The 23,742-nt window shown below is 36.2% G+C and overlaps 1 protein-coding gene across 2 annotated transcripts; it reads left to right on the forward strand.

Annotated features, from left to right (window-relative positions):
* The first annotated feature begins 12 nt into the window (after positions 1 to 12).
* Positions 13 to 21,298, forward strand: postna (periostin, osteoblast specific factor a). Of its 2 annotated transcripts, none has more exons than XM_039667552.2 (26): positions 13 to 1,240; positions 2,098 to 2,196; positions 5,926 to 5,990; positions 6,504 to 6,661; positions 6,871 to 7,035; positions 8,598 to 8,744; positions 8,895 to 9,036; positions 10,907 to 11,119; positions 11,298 to 11,432; positions 11,592 to 11,740; positions 12,014 to 12,150; positions 12,250 to 12,380; positions 12,464 to 12,594; positions 13,512 to 13,614; positions 14,210 to 14,277; positions 14,418 to 14,463; positions 14,577 to 14,609; positions 16,575 to 16,877; positions 16,974 to 17,039; positions 17,330 to 17,422; positions 18,501 to 18,560; positions 18,644 to 18,703; positions 18,786 to 18,845; positions 19,393 to 19,479; positions 19,561 to 19,602; positions 20,393 to 21,298. In XM_039667552.2, exons 1-26 carry the CDS (start codon positions 1,122 to 1,124, stop codon positions 20,443 to 20,445), a joined length of 2,865 nt encoding a protein of 954 aa, XP_039523486.2. In that variant the 5' UTR covers positions 13 to 1,121; the 3' UTR covers positions 20,446 to 21,298. The 2 variants fall into 2 exon arrangements, with proteins under 2 accessions (XP_039523486.2, XP_039523487.2); XM_039667553.2 differs by having other exon boundaries at positions 16,974 to 17,033.
* The last annotated feature ends 2,444 nt before the right edge of the window (positions 21,299 to 23,742 follow it).

The raw sequence follows: 23,742 nt of genomic DNA on the forward strand, positions 1-23,742 counted from the left end.
ATTATAAAAACATTTATAAAAGAAATTAAAAAATATAAGTTATATGGAACAGTTATAAAATGAATTAAAAGAGTAAAAAGATGATACAGATAAACTGGTATTTAACACCAGGCAAAACACTGGTGTATCATATTTTTCACAACAATTTTCCCATGGTGATTATTAAACTGTGTCTGTGGTGTTCATTACAGGTCATTGCATCAAAAGGTAATTTATAATTGTAATTCGTGTACTGCTATGACTTCACCACTAGAGGTAGATGCATACAAAAGTTTAAAACATAAGAAATAAATTCATAACCATAGCTCCTAATCCTATGTTTTCTGATACTTGTTCAAACTCCTTCCCACTATTATTCCGATACTCGGTTCACTTTTCCCCCCACTCGCCTTTCCATGCCAGACAGCATGATAAATGCAGATGAGATTCTTGGGAGCTTTTAAGAAGTCCCCATCTGGCTTTGACTTGTCCAAAGGACCGCCTGAGGCCTGAACCAAGAGCTCCAGCTTAAAACCGATTTCAGATTCCAGATGGACAGTAGCCCGATGATGAAGAAACTGGCAGGAGATTGAACAGTTACAGTATGAATAGACATTATCCTTTTATCTGATTCCTTCAGTTGCATTCTGCAGATGATGAACATCCTGTTTCTAAGGACAAACCTGCAGAGCACCTAAGTAATTAAGCAATGTTGTAATGAATGATACAGCTTTTTCTGTCACTTATAAGATTAATATTAAGCTGTAGTGATAAAAAAAAGGTGTAATGCTTGCAGAATATGTGTTTTTAAAAGGAACAAAGCATGTCTAAAACATTTGGCATATAATGTAGGTGTTTTATATGTAATGCCCCTAAACATTTCCAGATGGTCATACCATTGTAAGACCTTCTGACTCTCTTCTTTCTGTCTCTGCATGGAAGGTCCTTCTTAGGCGGGCAGGGTCCTCATGGAGGGGGTGGATCCATAGGAAGCAGGTTGATTCTCTCCGTATTAATCGCTGTCATTGTGTGTTTGAGACAGAAAGAGAAGGGGAGGGGTGATATAAAGGCTGGTTCCCTGTTGCTCGCTCCCATTCCTTCTGTTTTTTTTAGTGGGTTTGCTCTGCAAGGGATTCACCAGTATGCTGTTCTTGTTTACAGCCACCTTGACCATCCTGGCACTCACTTCCCTGGACCAGGTGGATTCTTCAGCCTATGACAAGATAGTCACACACAGTCGCATCAGGGCTAAGAAGGAAGGGTAAGATTGTTTTAAAAGTTCACTTTTGCTGACTAGGAATTAAAGAGGTGTTTAATTTTGTCAATGTTGTTAATGTCTTCAAACATAGAAATTACATATAAATCCACTTTAAAAATGCTGCGACTCAAAATTCTATTTAAACCTAAAACAATATCAACCAATGTTGTCTGATTCATTTACGTAAAATTATTCTGTACTGTTTCTATTACTAATTAAATATCTTTTTTTTTATTGTGCCACATTATATACCTATACCAAAAAAAAAAATCTTTTTTTTGTTAGCTTTTCTCTCAAATTATGCCGACAAAATATTTGTAATGGGACAAAAATGTATTGAATTATAAGGAAATACAAAATAAGCATTTTATTTAGGAGTCTCGGACCCCCGCTGTATTTTTCATTGTTATTTTTGTTATACAGTATGAACCTAAAATCATTGAAAATAATGTCTTATGCATGTGCAGTTAAAACAAATATTGTGAGATCTGAAAGATTACTTGTTGCATTAATATATTTATAAATTTAAATATTTTTATGATATAATATTTGTCAAAACTTTTTTTGCTAAACTTATTCACTTTACAATTACAGAAATCTGTATATCATCAACATGCCATTTAAAAATTGACAATATTTTAATCTATTATTATTCATTAATCATAAATAAACATAAATTGACTAAAAAGCCATTTTTTATTTGTTCAGTCAGCTCTTTAAAGCAATTTGTCAGGACTTACTATATAATCACCTGCCTAATTGAACACCCCTGTGGCATGTAAGTCTGTCATGTCTGCAATTATCAACCATTCTAAAAGTTTTTTTTTTTAAACACATCCTCCTTCCGCTCTTTTTTCCAGGCCCAATGTGTGCGCTTTACAGCAGGTCATGGGGACGAAGAAAAAGTACTTCAGCACATGCAGGAACTGGTACAAGAAATCCATCTGTGGCAAGAAGGCGTAAGTCATCCATCTCTTTTCACTCTGAGTCTGACACACTCTGCTTTAGCCAGGTTTCTGCCCGTGATGTCGGCGTGAAACAGCGCCTGTGGCTCTCGGGGTAAAGGTGGGTCACAAAGGTGATGGATTACCGGTACATTGATTAGGCTTGTTCTGTGCTGTAGGGGTGTGTTCAAGGATAGGGAATGAAACAGAAGCATTTGAAACTATTTTGTACACTTCATACAGATCAGTTTTATTGTTTGTTTATTTTTTATTAGTAAGGATTCAAGACAGTTGGATTTTTGCCTAAACAAGCTGGTCCAAATACTTCCTAGGAGTGAGATGATTTATTATTCAAAAACATATTACACTTTGGAGCCTTTACCTCAGCTCTCAGCAGGATGACAGAACAGTTGTGTCAGCCGAGTGTAATCTAACTGTACTTGTTTATGACAGATAAACCGCAGCTCATGTGCGCTGACTCAGACTTGACATATTTATTGTTGCTCCAGTGGCTTCTCTCTCCGTATTCTCCACAAATGTCACACTAATTTACTGCATCTTCACTGAGAGGATGAGGTAAGCATGTTTCTGGGGTCTGTAAGACTGTGATGAAAGCCTTAGGGACTGGTGACTAGCAATTGGCTAAGCTTTTCAGGCTCAACTCAGCCTTTCCACTGGCAGAGATCTGAAATATGTAAAAGAACTTAGAAAGACTTTTGGCCTCAGGAAATGTCTGTGTTTGATTGTACTTTTTTTTTTTTAATGTTTTTTTTATGTATCTGCATATATCATTGTTGTGTTCTTTGTTCATGTTATTTGTTTTATATTGCCATTTATGTATAATTGGTTCTCTCTCTCTTATATATATATATATATATATATATATATATATATAGGCTATATAGATAGATAGATATATAGATAGATAGATAGATAGATAGATAGATAGATAGATAGATAGATAGATAGATAGATAGATAGATAGATAGATAGATAGATAGATAGATAGATAGATAGATAGATAGATAGATAGATAGATATATATATAAAATCATACATTGTATCTTTTTAATAAAATATATGCGAGTGTGTGTGTGTGTGTGTGTGTGTGTGTGTTCAATCATGCAGCAGCATGTCCAGGAACCTAAATGACGGATTCTTCTTTATGCCTGTATCAGACATACATTGATTTTGGTACAGAGAAAGCAAATACAATGTTCTCAGTTTTATTTTTAAGCTTTGAATTAAATAACCGTATGCCCCCAGTTCAACGTTCTCACAGAGAATTATAAAGAAAGAGTCTCCTACATACGTTAAAGGAGCTGTATGTAAGAAATGTAGTTCATATAATCAGAAAATGGCCCTGATATGTCACGACTCATGCACGAGACATTAAGAAATCATGTTAATTTCAAATACTTATATCACTGACAACAGTAGTCCATCCAGGATATTGTCATTTAAAAAGTGAAGTTGCAGCCCTCAACTGATGTTGTCATGTTGTGTTTTGGTCTGATGTGCCACCCTCCACCGATCTACCAATCACGAAGTCAGTAGTGTTGCAGCATCCGGGTTGCCAGCTCTGCTCTTGTTACCACAGCTGCAGCTACAAATGTGTTGGTAAAAAAATGTTGGATCCTGCGGCTTATCTGGCAACATCGAGTCAGGGGGCGGGGGAGGGGATACACCGCTCTACAGTAATTTGAAATTGACTGCAGTACCAGTTTTGGCCACAATCTTACATACGGCTCCTTTAACTAATGTCCTGTGAGATTCATGATACACCTAAATTGTCATGCTTTTTCTCACCTGCAGTGTTGTTTTACTCATGGATTTACAGTATGGTTTCAGCCTCTCTGGTCACAGTAGAAAACATAAGAAAGCAATTTTAAATGTGTCTACTGGGAGGTAAATAATAAAAGCACAAAATAATCACCCCTGCGCTGGTTGGCGTCTCCCCCCGGTTCCCCCTGACTAAATCTGGGCTTCAGTTTGTCCGAAGCTGCCCAGCTTGCTGTCTCTCCTCTGGGCGCCATGGGGAAAGTTTGAGTCAGGCCTCTCTCAGGGGTAACGCTGGCTTACTTTTTCCTTCCTTTATCGACACTGGGAACATTGTTCAGTGTCAGTGGATGAAATCCACCACAGCTGCAACGTCTGCGCCTCTGGACACTATCATGGTGATAACAAAAGAGAAAAAAGCTATTTAATCTGTGCAGTGTCAGGTGTGTGTTTACCACCATATCTGACAAAGAGCAGGGCTTCATGGCACGATAATTCTCAAAAACATATCTCTCGCTAAGAACTGCGAGTAATGTAATTTGTCATGGGAGAATTATATGCGCGGCATCTGCAGACAGCTGTTGGAAAGCCTCTTTGCCTCTTTTTTTAATACAAGGTTACAACTTTTTGCTTTTAGGCAAGTGGCCAAGATTCAAATTATTGTTCACTATTAAAGAAATAGTTCACCCCAAAATGATAATTCGGTCATCATTTACTCACCCTCAAGTTGTTTCAAACATGTATACATTTCTTTCTTCCGCTGAACACAAAAGAAGATTCTTTTTTAACAATATGGGTAACCAAACAGTTGATGGACCCCATTGACTTCCATAGTATGAAAAAATATGTACATATATAATTTATTTATTTTTCCATGAGGAAAAGGCTTTAAATGTACCAAATGTGTCTCCTCTTGAGTTTCAGAAGAGATCTCGTGCTCAGATTTGCCGAAATAAAAAGTTTTGCATTAAAAGATTTAAATTTGAAATCAGGAATTTGTAAAAGAGTTTTCATTATCTAGTCTGTCACATACATCCCAGTCAACAGGGGACGTTCTCAGAATGATTTTAAATGTTACTACTTGTTTCAGAACATTCAGAGAACTTTCAAAAGTAATGTTTGAAAAATGATACATTTGTTCCCATAAAGTTTGCATACCCCCCCCCCCCCCCAAAAAAAAAAAAAAAAAATGTTAGTTATCACAAATACCAAATACTGTGTTTATAACTCAATGGAAACAAGCAAACCCCCCCCCCCCCCCCAAGCGATAATATTTCCCTTGAGAAATCCCCTTTCAAGAAACCACTGGAACACTACATATATACTATAGAGATTCCAGTTGCAGTTACTTGTTAAAAATAAACATCAATCATTATTCTGTCAAAACAGCCCATGGGGCAAGTGACCTCACACGTTTCAGACAATAGTTCCTCTGTCAGGCTCAGATTTGGGTCATTGCCCTCTTATGTTGTCAAATATGTGAGGATTTGCAGATGAGGTAATACTGTGGATCCTAGAATAGAACATATATTCTGAGGAGAAGTTATAGTTGTCTGTAATATATAGATTTTTTTGTCTTTAAATAGAAAGGGTATTTTAGTGTCTTTTCATTGTTTTTTTTTCTAAGTCTTGATATAATTATAGTGGATGTAAATGTTCATCTTATTTGTAACCATGAATATTAAGTCCAGCGGTCTGAGACACATTTTGATTTATAAAAACTGCAAAAATGTAGAGAAAAAGGCCATCCTAAATTTAAAACAAAACTCCAGATGGTTGAACAAACATGAAAAAGACACATCTGTGTGGACATGCTAAAATAATTTATCATGTGAGTTTTCTGGACAGAATACGATTCTTCCATTTTATAAGAAAGTAACAGATTGGGTAGAGAATAAAAAAAAAAAAAAAAAATACATATTTGCTTTACCAAAAACATTTTTTTTCCCTCTTTATTCCATGCAGGATGATATTATATGAGTGCTGCCCAGGTTATATGAAGTTAGATGGGATGCGTGGTTGCCCTGCAGGTCTGTATTCATTCATTCCATCAATAGGAATATGACATCGTGTTTATTTTTTATTATGAGTTTGCTGTGTTCCTATGAAGTTCCTATATTGTTAAGTCCAAGAAGAACAATTTGAGGTGTCAATCATGTCTGTAGCGCAAATAACTTAACATTCACTTGTCAAAAGTTAATAAATATGGTTATTTTATTGGTATATTGGATTGCGCCAACAATTATAAAACATTTAACCTCAGTTTAAGATCATGCTTAGATTAAATGCAGGTTACTCATTGGCTATGAGTTCAGTGGAGGAGAACATTAGTTTTTGTTCTCTAAACAAACCCCATACTCAGCTGGCTGTACTTATACATGAGGTTAATGAGCCACAGCTTGTCTTGAACGTGGACTCGAGGTTCACATCATCTGACTTTGGATTATATGCTATTGTGTCTCCATACTGAATCTATTTATTTGATAGAAACTGTGCATGCAACTCTTTGTGGTTATTTCCTGTAAATTTCACTCCACACCCAGTGGCCCCTATCGACAGTGTTTATGGCACCCTGGATCTGGTGAAAGCCAAGATCACCCAGCAATACGCTGACCAATCAAAACTGAGAGAAGAAATCGAGGGAGCAGGATCTTACACAATGTTTGCTCCGAGTGACGATGCCTGGAAAGAGTTAGATCCTGTGAGTCGCATTCCAGGCCATGTTCTGCTTCATTCGAGCCGCAGTATTTGCATGCTATGTTTAAATCAGTTTTCAAATGTATGCGTTATATTAATAAGCACACATGGAGCACTGAATGGAACTTATTAAAAATAAATAAATCGAGGAATATGTCATCATGCTGTCGTTTTCGTAAAAACATTTTCAACGTAATTTCTGTGTATTTGCAGGCATTGAAAGCAGCCATGGTCAGCAGTGGAAACACTAAGCTTTACAATGCACTTCACTATCACATGGTCAACAAACGGCTTGTAACTAAGGACCTGAAGAATGATATGACCCTGAAGTCCATGTATAACAAACAAGGCCTTTATATCAATCACTACTCGAATGGAGTAAGTTTCTCTTTTCTTCAAATTTACTGTGTGTGAAACTGTGTACAGTATATACAGTATATATATATTATATTTTTTAGTATTATTTATATTCTATTATTATTCATATTTTTGATTATTTTTCAATTAGTTTTAAATTTAGTATAACTTTTAATAACTTAGTTTGTTTGTCAGTATTATAGCTTTTTTTATTTCTATTTAGCTTAGCATATTTATTTCCGTTTTAGTTTTTATGTAGTTTTATTTATTATTTATTATTATTATTATTATTATTGTTGAGTTTTTCTCGTAATATTTTATTTCTGCTTATTTCACTTAATACAAATGATTTGTTTTTTAGTTTTTTTTAAAGTGATAGTTCACCCAAAATTTGTAATTCTGTCATCACTTCATCACCCTCAATTTGTTCCAAACCTGTATGAATTTCTTTCTTCTCTTGAACACAAGATATTTTGAAGAATGTCAGTAACCAATCAGTCGATGGTGGCCATTGACTTCCATAGTATATGGAAATCACGGCTACCCTCAACTGTTTGGTTACCAACATTCTTTCAAATATTTTCAAATAAGAAACCATTACGGGAACAATTTGAGGGTAACTAATGACAATCTTTTAATTTTTGGGTGAACTGTCCCTTTAACAATTGCCAAATCTGCCATCATATAGTCATCCTCATGTCATTTCAAACCTGTATTACGTTCTTTCTTCTGTGAAACAAAAGGAGATATGTTAAATAATGAATAATAATCCATTTCATTTATATAACACTTTTCTCGGCACTCAAAGTGCTTTACAAGGAAATCCTCAACCACCACCAATGTCATCCACCTGGATGATGCGACGGCAGCCATATTGCGACGGCAGCCATATAGCGCCAGAACGCCCTCCACACGTCGGCTTATTGGTGGAGAGGAGACATAGTGATGAAGCCAATTGTATATATATATATATAGGGATGATCAGGAGGCCACTGGGCAAATTTGGCGGGGATGCCGCGGTTATACCCCTGTTCTTTCGAAAGACATACTGGGATTTTTTTTGCAGAGTCTTGGTTTAACGTCTCACCCGAAAGACGGTGCTCTTCGACAGTATAGTGTCCCCATTACTATACTGGGGCGTTTGGACCCACACAGACCACAGTGTGAGCACCCCCTACTGGCCTCACTAACACCTCTTCCAGCAGCAACCTGGTTTTCTCAGAAGATCTGCCATCCAGGTACTAACCAGGCTCAACCCTGCTTAGCTTCAGTGGGCAACCAGTCTTGGGCTACAGGGTGATATGGCTGCTAGCAGTATCATTAAAGCAGGCTTCAACAACAGTGTGCATACAATGCAAGTCAATGGGGTCCAAAACAACATCGATTGGACCCCACTGACTATCACTAAGTAGACAAAAAAAAAAAAAAGATTAGATTTTTAGTGTTCCAGAGAAGAAAAAAAGTTGTACAGGTTTGGAACGACATGTGAAAAAGTAAATTATGGCATAATTTTCATTTTTTGCTGAACTATCCTTTTCATTTCAGTGTAAAGTCACTAACTGATCTGTTTCAATGGTTTACAGGTTGTCACTGTGAACTGTGCCCGGATTATTCACGGCAACCAGGTGGCCACTAATGGAGTTGTGCATGTCATTGATCGGGTCATCAGCCCCATAAGCCAAACGATAAAGGATGTGATCGAAAAAAATGATCAGCTGACTACACTGAACGTATGTGTTATTATGACTGTGCTATTGTAAATTAATTTGACTAAACATTTTTGGCTTTCTGGACATTTGATGAAAAATTATTCTTCAGCAGGAGCATATGATTTCTGAGAGTCAAGTTTATACAAACATCTTGTTTGACGTCTTTTATAGACAGTTGCTGTGAATTCGGGTCTCCAGAACCAACTGAAAGAGCCCGGTCACTACACACTATTTGCTCCAACCAACGAGGCCTTTGATAAACTAGACAGCGATGTCCTGGAGAGACTTATGAGCGACACAACTGTACTTCAAGGTAAACACTTACTGTATATTGTAGTAGAACACAACCACAGAACATTATAAGTGTTTTCAGGGGGTTGTAGTCTTGACTACAAAGCTAGAGGTAATACTGCTACTGTGCAGTATCCCATGTTTAAGTCTTTATCACATAGTGCACTTCCTTGTTAAAGTTTGTGGTCAGTAAGATTTTCTTTTTGAAAGAATTTAATTATTTTATTCAGCAAGGATCCATTAAATTGATCAAAAGTAACAGTAAACACATTTACAAATAAATGCTGTTCTATTCATCAAAGAATCAATATTTTGTATCTGTTATATTTTTTTAACTGTTTTGATAATATTACGAAATTATTCTTGAGCACCAAATCAGCATATTTGAATGATTTCTGACCGGAGTAATGATGCTGGAAATTCAACTTTGCCATCACAAGAATAAATTACATTTAAAAAAATATTAAAATAGAAAACACTTAATTTAATTTGTAATATTTTTTCACAGGTTTAGTGTTTTTACTGTGTTTTGTGACACAGGAATAAATTTAATTTTAAAACATTTTTACAATATGTACTGTATATTTGTATTTGATCAAATAAATGCAGCCTCGGTGTCGGTGAGCAGAAAAGACTTCTTTCAAAAACATTTAAAAATCTTACCGACCCCCAACTTTTGAAAGGCAGTGTATGTGCACATAAAACATGCACAGGATGAAATAATCACCCTCAAAGATTTGAAAGACTAGCAGCCTCATGTTTTAAGTAAACTTCACAAATGCAGTCCAATTCAAGCAGTACCACATTCTCAGACGGCGGGCAAACAGCAGATCTGACCGCAGGGATCCAAAATCAAGTTTGGTCAAGACGTCTAAAAAAGAATGGGAAATGCTTAGATGTTGAATAATACTTCATCGGATTTTGGTGAAAAAGATTAGGTATTTTGTGGTCAGACAATTATAAGTGTTATAACAGACAAAAGTAAAGTATTGGTTATGAAAAGGGCCTATTTACAGCTAATCTAATCCGTGTGATCTTTTAGATTAGATTATCATTATAGGTAAAGTGGAATAAGAAAATAACAGAGAGCTTTATTCAAAGCAAAGTCCAGCCTTGATGTTAACATGCATTTCTTCTGAGGCAATAGTTTTCTCAAGAACCTGATCTTTTTCCTAATTACTGATGCAAAAGCAGTGTGCAAAAACACAAATGATTAAAGCAGATTAGACATCAGGGTTCTGGCCAGTAGTATATAGGAAAAAAATCCTAAAGCACTGGTCCTCAAACTACTAAAAAAATACTGAGCGTATTTCAGGGATTACACATTTAATGACCATAAAATTTACATGATTTTTCAGTTGTTATTATTATTATTGAAATAACTAGAAAATGATATATTCATTAAAGAAATCCCAATTGCTTTTTAAGATTGAATTAATTTCCTTATTCCTTATACTTCCTAATTTCCCGTTTTTCTCTTTGTGGCCACCCTTGAGTATTGATGTTGACCCAACACCAGATTGTTATCCAGTAGCCCATGTTACAATGTGTAGATTCAGAGAAGGCTAATTTGAACAGAGCCTAAGTGTCTTGTGAAGGTGGTTTTGATTTGGATTTTGGTTTGGCGGAGCACTTAAACGTGTCAAAATGCACTTCAACAGATGCAGGAAATAAGCTCAGCTTCTGGGAAAGTTGAGTAAAGTAAGAGTCTCAACTCTCCACCAGATTGCCCCCGCAAAGGAAGAACTGGGCGGATGTCCCAGTGGTCAGCTTCTGTGTTTATAATTGTCTTTGGAGGTGTCCAGTGTCTTTTGGACACTGAAGATAATTCAAAAGTTTAGGTCACCACACAATTCTTTCTTTTTCTCTCTCTTTCTGCTTACTGTTTCAAGCCCTTTTGCAGTACCACCTCCTGAACTCGGCGCAGTGCTCTGAGGCCATTATGGCCGGCTCCATCTACGAGACTCTTGAGGGCAGTAATATTGAGATCGGGTGCGATGGTGAGAGCCTTACGGTCAATGGTATCAAGATGGTGCTGAAGAAGGACATTGTCACCAGCAATGGGGTCATTCATTTGATCGACCAGGTCCTCATGCCTGACTCGGGTGAGACTCTGTACATGCCCACTGTGTTCAACCTGACATTATTTGAACTTAAAGGGTTAACTCTCCCAAAAAAATCACACCCACATGTCATACATTAACAGATATTAAAATATACAACTTTTATTGATGCTTATATAGTATCTAAATCTCAATCTGAAGTTTAGTGTGTGACTTCCAGCCAAGCAGGTGATGGAGCTTGTGGGCAAATCTCAGAGCACTTTTGGTGACATGGTGTCCGAGCTCGGCCTCTCTGCAGCCTTACAGCCTGAGACTGAGTATACTCTTCTCGCCCCACTGAATGGAGCCTTCTCCGGTGAGTTAACCTCATGACTCTATGAGATACAGAATACAGGATGTTTCTGCAGAAATATGAGTCTGTTTTTCCTTAATATAGTTAATATTAACTTCTGAATTCCACTCAGTCCTGGCTAAAAAAATGTCAAAATGGAAAACTGTCAAAACTGTTATGCAGATGAGGTAATGTCCATGGATCAGCGTCTCCTGAAGACTATTCTGGAAAACCACATCGTGAAATTCAAGGTCTCTCTGAACGAACTCTACAACGGCCAGATGCTCGAGACCCTTGGAGGAAAACTGCTCCGAGTCTTTATTTATCGCACGGTGAGAGACAAAGACTCATAATGTTTTATGTTTAAGAGAAAGATTGAGGACCTGCAAACAATTACTGTGTAAACAACCACTTTTTATATGCTTTATTGCTCTGGTCTTTGGCAGTTACGTTTTATACACTTGTATATTTGCTTCAGGTACGTTTGTAGACCTGAAATTCCTCCTTGTCTGACTATATTGTTTCCCAATTCTCTGTAAAATGTACAAAGCCCAACTATCATTTCATTCTCCTTCTCGTGTGTCTGTGTGTGTGTGTGTTTTTAGGCTGTGTGTATTGAGAATGCATGTATGGTCAGAGGCAGCAGAGAAGGCAGTAATGGAGTCCTTCATCTCATGAGGTCCCTGATCCAGCCACCCCAGGTGACCATCTATGAGCTGCTCTTGAACGACGGACGATTCAAGTGAGATTATCATTGTGATGTGAAATGATTACTATTTTATGAATCTATACACATTTTTTATAGTATAGAATTATATTATTATATGCTGATCTGTTCCAGAATCTTCCTGTCTCTGATGGAGAGTGCTGGACTGACAGACCTGCTGAAGCAGGAGGGATCGTACACACTCTTTGCTCCTATCGATGCTTCCTTTGGCACACTGACAGAGGATGACATCACTCTTTTAAAAAGTAAACAATTTTTCCCTTTAACATGTCCAATATTAGATTGGTCTGCTACCTCACAAGTGACCAGTGACTATTCTTTAATCCAGGTGACATGAACGCGCTCAGGACAATCCTGCTCTACCATTTTAGCAATGGCATCTTTATTAATGGAGGACTGGAGGGTGGAGTGACTAATCTTCTCAAGACCATACAGGGCAACAACCTTCAAGTGCAGTCTGTAAGTACATTGATAGGATCTCTATCAGTCAAATCTTTCTGATTAAACACAGTAATCAGTGAAAACAAAGAGATTTCCTCAAATGTCAGCTTTTTTCCCAACTGTGATTATGGGAAAAAATGTTCTATAATTAGCTTTCCCAGTTACATGGATAATGTTTAAACTTTGCACAACCAATAGACTCGGAAGAAGTGACTTTTAAATTTGAGCCAATTCTAATGTTTTTGTAGCACAAGAGAGGAAGGACCTGACATGCGATTATCGTCAGACAATGCAATTAGATGCAGGACACATTTCCTGTGTCTGTTCTCAGAAATTCCATGAACCAAATCCATTACAGAAAACCATACCAGTATAAAAAACACACACATCATCTCATCCTAATTAGGACTATGAACTTTTTTATTTGCATGTTTGTGTATAGCCGAGGGTCTATGGCATGTGAATTGAGAGCATTGCTAAGTGATAAGGTCATAACTTCGCAGACAGTTTGTTGCCATCTGTCAAAATCAGCATAGCTCAAATCTCAGCCTCCGACGCCTGCATCGTAACTCCCTCTAAAAGCTGGAACAATGGGTCTCATAATGTCCAGACACTTCCTTTGCTGAAAACAGATATCAGCACTGTAAATGTAAATGTACTTTATTCAAGAGAGCAAAAGCTAGAAGTGACTTCTTAATATAATGTCCAGCTGTTGTATTTTTCTAAATGTACTGAAGTGTTTTGGTTTTGTAAGATTATCCCACTTAGGCTCACATTATTATTATTATTTTATTTTTTAATATTATGATATATACATATATATGTGTGTATGTATAATATTTTTATGAAATATTGTGAATATTTTTTTCCTCTCATCTAATCAATGCTAATTTAAAAAAAAAGTAATTTAATGTTTAACACCACCTTATACTCAGGTTAACAACTCCATCCATGTAAATTCAGTGGAGGTTCCAGATTTTGATCTTATGGCATCCAATGGAGTGGTCCATGTAGTGAAGACTCTCTTATATCCACAAGGTAAAGTATTAAAAGCAATGAATGTGCCTTTATATGCAAATATCTTTAAGATGTGATTTTTTTATTTATTTATAATTTACTAACCCCCATGTCATCCAAGAGATCCATGTCATTCTTTCTTCAGTTGAAAAGAAATTAAGGTTTTTGATGAAAACATTCCAGGATTTTTCTCTATATAATGCACTTTACTGGTAACCAAACGGTTCAAGGTTCAAAAGACAGTTTCAGTGCAAACTGTTAAAGGGGCTTTAAACGATTCCAGACGATGAATAAGGGTCTTATCAAGCGAAACGATTGACCATTTAAAAAAAAAAAAAACAACAACAAAGTTTAAGTTTTATAAGCACAAATGCTCGCCTTGCTCTGTTCTGTGATTCGAGTCATTTGGTTCATTCAACGAACGAATTGACTCGTAACTTTTTTACTTTTTTTTAATGACCGATCGTCTCGCTTGATAAGACCCTTATTCATCGTTTGCATAGATCGACTACATCTTCAATGAACCTGTTTTCTCAACTCTTATATAACTGTACAATTCCTGAAACATAAGACATAGCCCCTAGAGCTTAATACATGATTTTACTGCATTTCACAGATCTGCCAGTTGGCAGTGAAGACATATTGATTGTGCTGAAGAGACTCATCAAATACATGCAGCTGAAGGTACAGCAGAACACAGTTGATATCTGAACACTGACTCACATTATATAACAGATCCGTCACAGTCCACTACATCGCCGTACAATCACACATCCTCAGTTGCTTTTATTTTATTTATTTATTTATTTTTGGTTTGTGTATAGTTTGAATCTGGATTCACCTACCGTGAGATTCCACTTACATTCATCAGTAAGTTCAGTTTCATCCCTCTCGGTTTAAGTTTCACATAAAAACATCATCAAGGACATGATGGGTTATTTTGACATGCTTTTTGTTAATAAATATTGTGCTTCTCATTGCAGGGAGGACTATAACTACACATGTCATTGAGAAAGGTAAAACATCATTTCATCACTTTTGTATTTTATTTTACTAAATGGCAACTCTTTTCCCCCATCCACTCACACCCTTTCTACTAGCCTGGAAATGCCAGACTCTGCTACTTCACTTTGCTTCATAGACAGCTAAATGAAATTAGCGGAAGTGGGAAGTCTGACGTAGTCAGTCTACCTTTCTACATCAATAAGCATTCATTTCTATTACACGTGATACTGAGCTCCTCAGGCAAGCCCATCTCTGCCAGCCGATTATTCCCAGAAGCTCTTTTAGATATTTGTACTATTATATAAATTTACCCAATCATTATTCTGCCTGAACTTCGCCTCAATTGCAACTCCAAGTAAACCGATTAATCATAGAGCCCCAGAGATTGAGAACATGTTGTATTGTTGGCTTGAACGAGCACTGGCATCTCCTCTGGCAGTTGCTGGACAGATACAGCAGATAAAGAGCCATTCAAGACAAAGAGAGAGGGTATTTCGCCTCAGACCATGGCAGGAGACCTGCCTGTTGAGTAGAAGTGAATGTCGAAGCTCAGAAAATTTCAAATGGAATTTATGTGGAAACTTGGCTTAAAAATGTGTATTTGTGAAGGTAAAAATGTATTAAAGTAGTACTGGCAGTGGTTGTGAGGGTTATGATCTAGCAGAGCTATACCTTTCTTCTTAAAAAAAAAAAATAAATTAAATAGTCCCACAGTTTTGTAAAGCTAACGTGTGTCAAAACAGCCCAACATTGGCTTAAACAATATATACACACTAACAGCATCTAAAATTCTAAAGCCTTTTTACTTTACAATCACAAGTCTTGATGAATCCTCTGAGGGCTGGTCAGATCTAGAATCTCCGGATCCTTTGCACGATGGTACCGCTGTAAGAGACCCAATCCCATAGCGGGACTCTTACTTATTAGTAAATGATGGACAAACTTTTTCCATGAAAGATCTTTTAATGACAAAGTAAATTATAAATGAAATACAGATGCGACTGATGAAAGTCAAGTCATTTCGAGTCTTTGTACGGCTTAATTTAATAAGTCGATGTAACAGTGAAACATTCGCATGTGTCATTAATTTATCGAATTGTGCATCTGTCATGGTTCCAATCAGTCTTTCAAGCCCCACAGAGTACAATGAAACCTTTATAATGACAAAGTAAATTGTTTTATCGATGGATTATATTTATTAAATGTTGAGTGTGACAAAATATAAAAAATATATACAAAAAAGAAAATTCACATATTCTTATATTCAAATAGACACATAGACTGATTGCTCACCAGTTAAGACTTCTTGATTACTGAACCTGTATGTGTGTGTGTGTGTAAGTATTATTTTGATTTTTTTTATAGTTTCTTATTTACAGTCAGTTTGAGTTTCACCATAAATCACAAAGTATAATTTATGCTGAGTCAGGATCCTGATCCACAGCCACATGTGCTCAATGTCTTATCTCATCTTTGGCAGAATATCCTGATTTTTGTTTAATGAATCCAGCAGTAGCACGAAACGTGACCCCTGTTGCAGTGTCTTGAGAGAAAGGCCGGCCTGGTGTTCATCAACAGCTCTGAAAGCTCCAGTGACTATGATGTCTGGCTTTGACTCCCATTCTCATCTATGTTCAATTACTTCAATTACTAATCCACGAATGGATTTCAGAACAAGTTTTCTGCAATTGGATGTAAACCTGACTGTAGCAAGGTTAGAAAATCAGGGAAGAAGGAGGCCGAAACAGGCAAACAAGCAATAAACAAACAAACCGTTATCATGACTCTAGGGCCCTACCTGCTTACCACAGTAACTTTAACTTAAAAGTATCTAAAAAGACAGTCATGCTTTATTCCAAGAAATGAAAATGTCTCTGAATAATTTGTTTGTTCACAACTACTGAGAACATTGTTGAAAATATCATGACCACTATTATTTAACATGACACCTGACATGATCTGTACCTTTCCAACAGGTCCCGAGATCAAGTTCACAAGAGTTGTTGAAGGAGAACCAAGCATAACAAAAGTTACAAGAGTGGTTGAAGGAGAACCAAGCATCACCAAAGTTACAAGAGTGGTTGTTGGAGAGCCAAGCATCACAAAAGTTACAAGAGTGGTTGGAGAGCCAAGAGTCGCCAAAGTTACCGGAATACTTGAAGGAGAAACAAGCATCACCAAAGTTACAAGAGTGGTTGAAGAAAAACCAAGCGTCACCAAAGTTACAAGAGTGGTTGAAGGAAAGCCATCTGTTTCAAAGGTCACAAGGGTCATTGAAAGTATGTCCAAACTTCAAATTAAGTATCAAGGTTAATTTTATAAAATTGTATATTTTTTCTAGTAACATTGATTTTTCATTCATTCTTTTCGCTCAGCTCACAGTGCCTCATCCGATGGTGAAATTGATGCTGAGGGAGAACTCAAGAGAATCATGGGTGAAGGTCATTCGTTTGAACAGCTTTATTTGGTTGTAGTCCAACATTCCTATTTGGCCAAGTTTTTAAGAGTTAAATTGTCCAGTTGGTTTTATTAAACATTTGAGAAAGGATTCTATTGTAGTAAGAACTGGATTAGAAAGAGATAGTCAGCATGTTCAAGTCTGTTCTCAACACAAGTTAATCGTACTTTAAAAGTTCTGTTTGTCCTATTTTGTCTGATACAGCATTGAAAGGATTCTTGTGGCACATGTGCAGCCATGTCAAATATTGTCACTTTATATGTTGTACTGTAGATATAACCAAGCATCAGACGTTTCAGAGTGGTGACGTACACATGCTCCAGGAGGAAGACATCAGACAAATCACTGACGCAATCTCTCAGGGAGGTTGGTAAAAGAGTTTTAATTGAGTTATGGATTATTTTAAGAAAAAAAAGCCCATATCCTGGCTAAAATGTTGCTGAATGGTATGCATTATAGACTCATTTTTCATAAGTGTTATATTAATATTATTTATGTGCTATTAAAGTCATTTTAATTAGCTTTCATTTTTATATTTTCAATTCAGTTTTAGAAATGTATTTTATTAGTTAAAGTCAACATTTAAAAATCTAAGTTTATTTTATGTAAAATGTCGTCCATTTATGTTTAAATTGTAAAACTTAAATGTCTAAGTTTATTTTTTTAAAATCTAATATTAATAATTTATTTTATTTCATTTATATATAAATTAATGTTAGTTATTTTTAATAGTATTAATTTTAGTCAATAATAACACTGACATTGGTACTTGTATTTAAAGGTTAATGTATTTTGAACGAATCATTTTGAACATTTACACTTGAACCAAGAGATTATTCTTGAATCTTCCCCTTTATCACAATTTTTTCAGGTATCTTTCTCTGCTGCCAAACACTTTTCCCCGTAATCCTTGGCATTTGAAATGATCATGTTCATTCCCATATTGCTTTGTTTGTGTTTGCCATTAATCCAAACATTAATTTGATTTATGATTATGAAAGGATTGGGATCTGTAAGACTCCTTTGTAGCTTCCTAAAGAGCTTGACATTTTTATTGAGAGCAGCTGTGAACTTGGTGATTCGTTCTTGTTTAGTAATGTTTAATGTTTGTTTGTCTGTCTAATTTTATGCCCATGGATTACAATCCCAAGTTACGTAATAGAATAAAGCCCCGTTGGTTTTCCCATGGATCGCACATGGCTCTACTCCAGATGCTTTTGATTTAAGTTCCTACCTTATGGCTTTCATTCATTTTTGGCAAGATTACACTTATGATTTGGCTAAAAGAAAGAATGGTTTCACTCCAGAATCTTAAAGCTGTACAGTTAAAGTAAGATTAAGGCTTTCATTATTGACTATTACTCACTGATTTGGCTCAGGGTTAGTTTCACTTTTGCCCAGAAGTTTGTTCATCCATTTTTCTCATGTCTCCTTGTTCTCAAAGGTGGACCAGGCATCACCACTATAACTAGAGTAATCAAACCAGAGCCCAAGGTTGTTGAAAGTAAGACCTAATAAGGCAAATGATCTTATGATATAGGTTTTGCCCAGATGTTTGTGTCATAGACTTCTCTTTTTTACCTGAAGGCGAACCAGGGATCACCACTTTAACCAGAGTAATCAAAAAAGAGTCTCAGATCACTGACGGTGAGACGTAATACATAAACACAAAGACATGATGGTTTTAAAATTTGAGCCAAATCAAATGTTCATCTTTTTGTGCTCAAAGGTGCATCAAGGGAAACCAGTATTACCAGAGTAATTAAACCAGAACCACAGATCATTGAAGGTAATTTTTATATTTATACCTCTGATATTACAGGGTTTTTTTTGTAATAATTTTAAATAAATGGACAGTAGATATTCAATGTGTAAGTGTTTAACACTGATATCTCAAAATGTCATTTTTTTTTTGCTGTACATTATAATGTTTTGATGCCTAAATTCAGCTGTGATGTTTAAAGTGATTATCACAATCAGCCAGAATTTAAATATCAGTTTCAATAACTTTATACGGTTAGATAAAAGGTTCAATTCGGTTTAATATAGAACCTTACAGTTCTTCTCTCAATTTTGAAGTTTCTGTGCAAGGAGAAATGTCATGGCAAAATACTTTCATATTTAATGGGTTATTTAAATTTTTCTAGTAAGAAAGTATGTTTATGAGCTGTTTAATTCATAAAATGTTATTAAAAAAAACTAAATATATAAAATGATCCAAAATTGGGAAGGTTCTATATGTAGCTACCTGAGAGAACCCTTTAATAGATAATGATTGAGTGTAGTAATATTACATGTTTGAATATTTACTGAATTTAATTGTGTGCCTCTTTTAGTTCCAGATTTCTCAAAGATTGTATCTTTGAAGGACAATCCAGATCTCTTTGAATCAGAAACTGAGAGAATCAGCAGAATCATTAAGGGTTAGTGGCTTCATAGCTCGGTGCGAATGATATGAAGAAGGATCTGATGCCGAAAGCTTAATTGATTTTTTTTCCCTTCAGAGGGGCGTTTTAAAAAACGAGCCGCCATCAGACAACCACAAGGTATATATTTCAGTTCATTAAAGGGATAGTTCACTTTAAAATTAATTTTTGATATGTTTTAGCTTACCTCAAGGGCATCCAAGATGTAGGTGTCTTTGTTTCCACAGTATTTTCAATTTTGATATTTTTAGGTCAAACGTTTGTGTCTGTCTGTCATAAAATGGAGGTATATGGGGTCCACCTCAAAGAGCATGCACAGAGAAGTCCAAATTAAACATGATGTAAGTACACATTGATGGCCTAAGACACAAAACCAGCGGTTGGTCTGGAAAGTGCCTGAAGTGATCTCTCGCGCTGTTGCGAAAAAAAAAAAATTCAACGTTGTCCATTGATATATTGAAATCGTATTCCATTGCTCTTCATTTTCTCACACAAACCGCTCGTTTCATGTCTTAGGCCATCAATACTTACATTTACAAGTCATTAAATCATGTTTAATTTGGACTTCTCTGTGCATGCTCTTTGAAGTGGACCCCATATACCTCCATTGTATGACTGACAGACAAGAACGGTTTGACCTAAAAATATCAAAATTGAAAATACTGTGGAAGCAAAGACACCTACATCTTGGATGCCCTTGAGGTCATTTCAAACTATCTCTTTAACATCTAATGTGTTGAAGTCATTGTATTACTATTTTTAAGATTTAAAATACTTTTAGCACCTTCTTATTTTCAACCCCAACATTGTCGTAATCCATAGACAAAGAGGAAAATGAACCATATCTGTAGATTAACTTTATATATATATATATATAAATGTGTGTGTGTGTTTGTGGACTAAAACACAGGATCAAGACGAAGAATGCGACTGGTCAGGCGTCACTCCAAACCAAGACAATGAGATGAATGGACGCTCACTGTACCTGGAGATCCAGCTTTAAGGGACGGTTTGGAGTAATTTCAACCCTGGGTCCTTTGTACCATGACCTCGAGCCAAAGTTAAAGTTAGAGCTTATTGAGAGATATCAGCCGAATGGCTTAGTGCAGGCGCTAGTGGATCCAAGGTTGTATCTCATAAATTATTCCACTATAATAATGCCTGGAATACCAAATTTGTACTGTAGCATAAATAGGTTTAACCTTGGATCCACTAGCGCCTGCACTAAGCCATTCGGCTGATATCTCTAAATAAGCTCTGACTTTAATAATGTTCGACCAAGGGGGAAAAAAAAAAGCTTCTGGGGGATGTTTGGCTCGAGGTCTTGGTGCAAAGGACCAATTACTCTGAGCCATCCCTTTAAATGAAAGACAGTGTTGTAGGACAGTGTGTTTGTCCTGAAAATACACTTTTGCTACAAACCGCATTGAATGTTTACACTTTACAAACCAACGCAGTAATATCTTGGATCTGTGTGGCAAACACCCCACTTCAACTCAGATAAGGGGTACATGAAATGGTGGTGGTTACAAAGAGACGTTGCTCCTTTTTTTCCAGCTGTTTATATTGTTTCTTTGAATATATACTGTACGAGTCTTGTCATTGAGCTTTTGGTGCTTGCATTCCGACACATGAATGCAGATTTTAACTGTCCATTATTCAGCTGAAGTTCATTTTTATGAATTCATTCACTTCAAACTTTTTTTTTTCATAGACAAGACTTTTCATTTTGTACAAATTAAAATCATCATCACATTGAAATAAGCCTCAATGTAGCTAAAATAAATCAATAAAACAATTTCATTTTAAAAGACAACTTCACTTGTGATTTTATTGTTCACCTTCAAAACTGTCTGTAAAAAAATCTATACTATTGTTTTTCAATTCAGATCATTATATATTGACCAGCAGTGTGAACTGTCCTGGGACATTGTGCTCTGACAATGATGGATAAAGGCATCGCCAATGACTGAATCTTAGTCTCCACATACAGTATGATGAGGAAAAAGTCAAGATGATTTGCCATCCATCTTGAGTTTACTGTGTGTGAGCTAAACACGTTAATCCCTTTATGTTCTCATTTATAGATAGATAGCATGTCGAAAATGACACAAAGTGAATGCAAAAACTAACACTGCAGAGTAAAAGAAGCACACATTGACATAAGGGCTTATGTAACTGCATGCATATGACATATGGATGACTTAATGTATTTGGGAGATGCATTGGGAGGATGAACATGTAGCAAGTAATTTTAGATGTACACTCAAAGCTCTCGATTGTTTGCACTGTTCTAAAGTGAAAGATGCTAAATTCTCACCTATAAATGCAATGATCAAGTAAAACTAAAACCATAAAGAAATATTTTCATTAAAATTAAAGGCAGTCGCAAAAACTTTCTGACTTTAATCTGTCTCATATGTAACACATTGTTTTTGCCATTGCTAGTGATTGCTATGTAACTTGAGATTGCCAGCTTTCAACACATTTCCTTTAACAGTTCTTTGTGCAAGTGTCATATAGTGATCTTACTTTGTGATCTTACTTTAGCAAGCCAACAACAACTGACCTTAACTCAAGCACAATAGAAAAGATCACTTCTTTCTCCACACAGAGAAAGTCTTGTGTATTGTGGCTGAATGTGCAAGTTCACATATGTGTTTTATTATTCTCCATGTATGTGCGCTCTAGCATGGGGACATTTCTGTATAACGAACAGGGTTCCTCATGTTTGGAGAGATGAGAGGAAACTTGCTTGGATAGTTACACACTACTAGAAATTAAATCCCAGAATTAAATTTGATTTGGATCTCAAAAATAAGACAATTTATTTCCATTGGAATTGCAAAGAGAATGACCATTTCAAATGGGTTTCTCTAACAATATTGCAGTATAAACAACAACTTAATGTATTTATATTTTTGAGCAATTATGATTAACACTTTTCCATTTACCACAAATGCCATTGCAATATCATTGATATTTAATTTGTAACTTTGTGTCAAACTTTGTGGGAATGATGAATTCCTTCTGTTTAACAATGCTGTCCCTGATATAAGTGTGTTGGCATGCCTTTGACTCCAGTCATATTTCTGACATAAAGTCATCATGTCTGTAAGCATGTCGTTTTACGGTGATTTATATTTGGAGGGGGTTGATGAGGAGTGATGTGCCTACAGGGTTCAAGAACTCCTTCATTAGGCTGCTCCAGTATTGAGAGATGGGCTCTAACTAGGAAAGGCAAAAGTACATCTTCTGATGTGCCATTGGCAAGAGAACTGAAGAAACACTCTTTTCACTCAATACATGTTGAAATATGGGAATTTAAGTGATAAAACCGCTGAGATGATCATTAACAATTTTTATTTTATTGGAGTTTCTCATGGTCATGCAGTTAAATCTAATGGACTGTTGTTTATTTTATCCATCCGTCCGTCCGTCCGTCTGGTGGTTTATCTATTCGTCCATTTAAATTGAAAAATCTGTTTCATTGTCATCTCTTTGAATCACAGTGAACATTCTAATCTAGTATATAAAACAGGATCATTTGTGTGAGATTTGGACTATCAGTTGTGACAGATCCTCTATGGAAAAACCGACTGTGTGTGTCAAATTGCAGAAAGGAGAAGGCTCTCAGGCGGTGCACTAAAGTCTTTGCCCTGCATGTGGGGATGATTGCTGTGATTAGGGGTTTTTAGAGAGCAAACGAGTCATAAAACATACTGAAGCAGCTGTGGTCCGTTTCATCATGGGGCTTCGGACCTTTCAAACCAAGTAAATAACTACTTGTGCTTCTTGCTGTCACCTGAAGTTATTACGATCTCTAACTTTTTAGACTCGCAAAAAAAGCACATTACAGCCATCACTTAACAGTTAGGACATAACATTTTTAATTGCCATGAGAGTGTTGAAACATCTCTGTCTTCTTCTCATACCAAAACATGTAATCATGCCTTATTTCTCTCTAGCAGAGCACAGCAGGAAGTTTATTGAATCTAGAGTGAATCAATGGCAGTAAGGTCAATACCACAAGTTACATGTAAGACTAATGGCTCTGCTGAGTCAAAGCTGTAAAAATGACAGATGGAGTGCGTGCAGCTTGCTGGAGGCCCAAATGCCCGAAATTCAGAGTAAAATGTGTTCTCTTGTGACTTTCATGAACCGTTCTCGTTGATTTGACAGCCAAGGAACACTCTTGATCGACACTGGCTTGAAGCCAGACTTCACTGAAAGCTCTGTGTCAGTGCTTAGAGATCAGAT

This window comes from Pimephales promelas, chromosome 23 (assembly GCF_988280905.1).
Source record: "Pimephales promelas chromosome 23, fPimPro1.hap1.1, whole genome shotgun sequence".
NCBI lineage: Eukaryota > Metazoa > Chordata > Actinopteri > Cypriniformes > Leuciscidae > Pimephales > Pimephales promelas.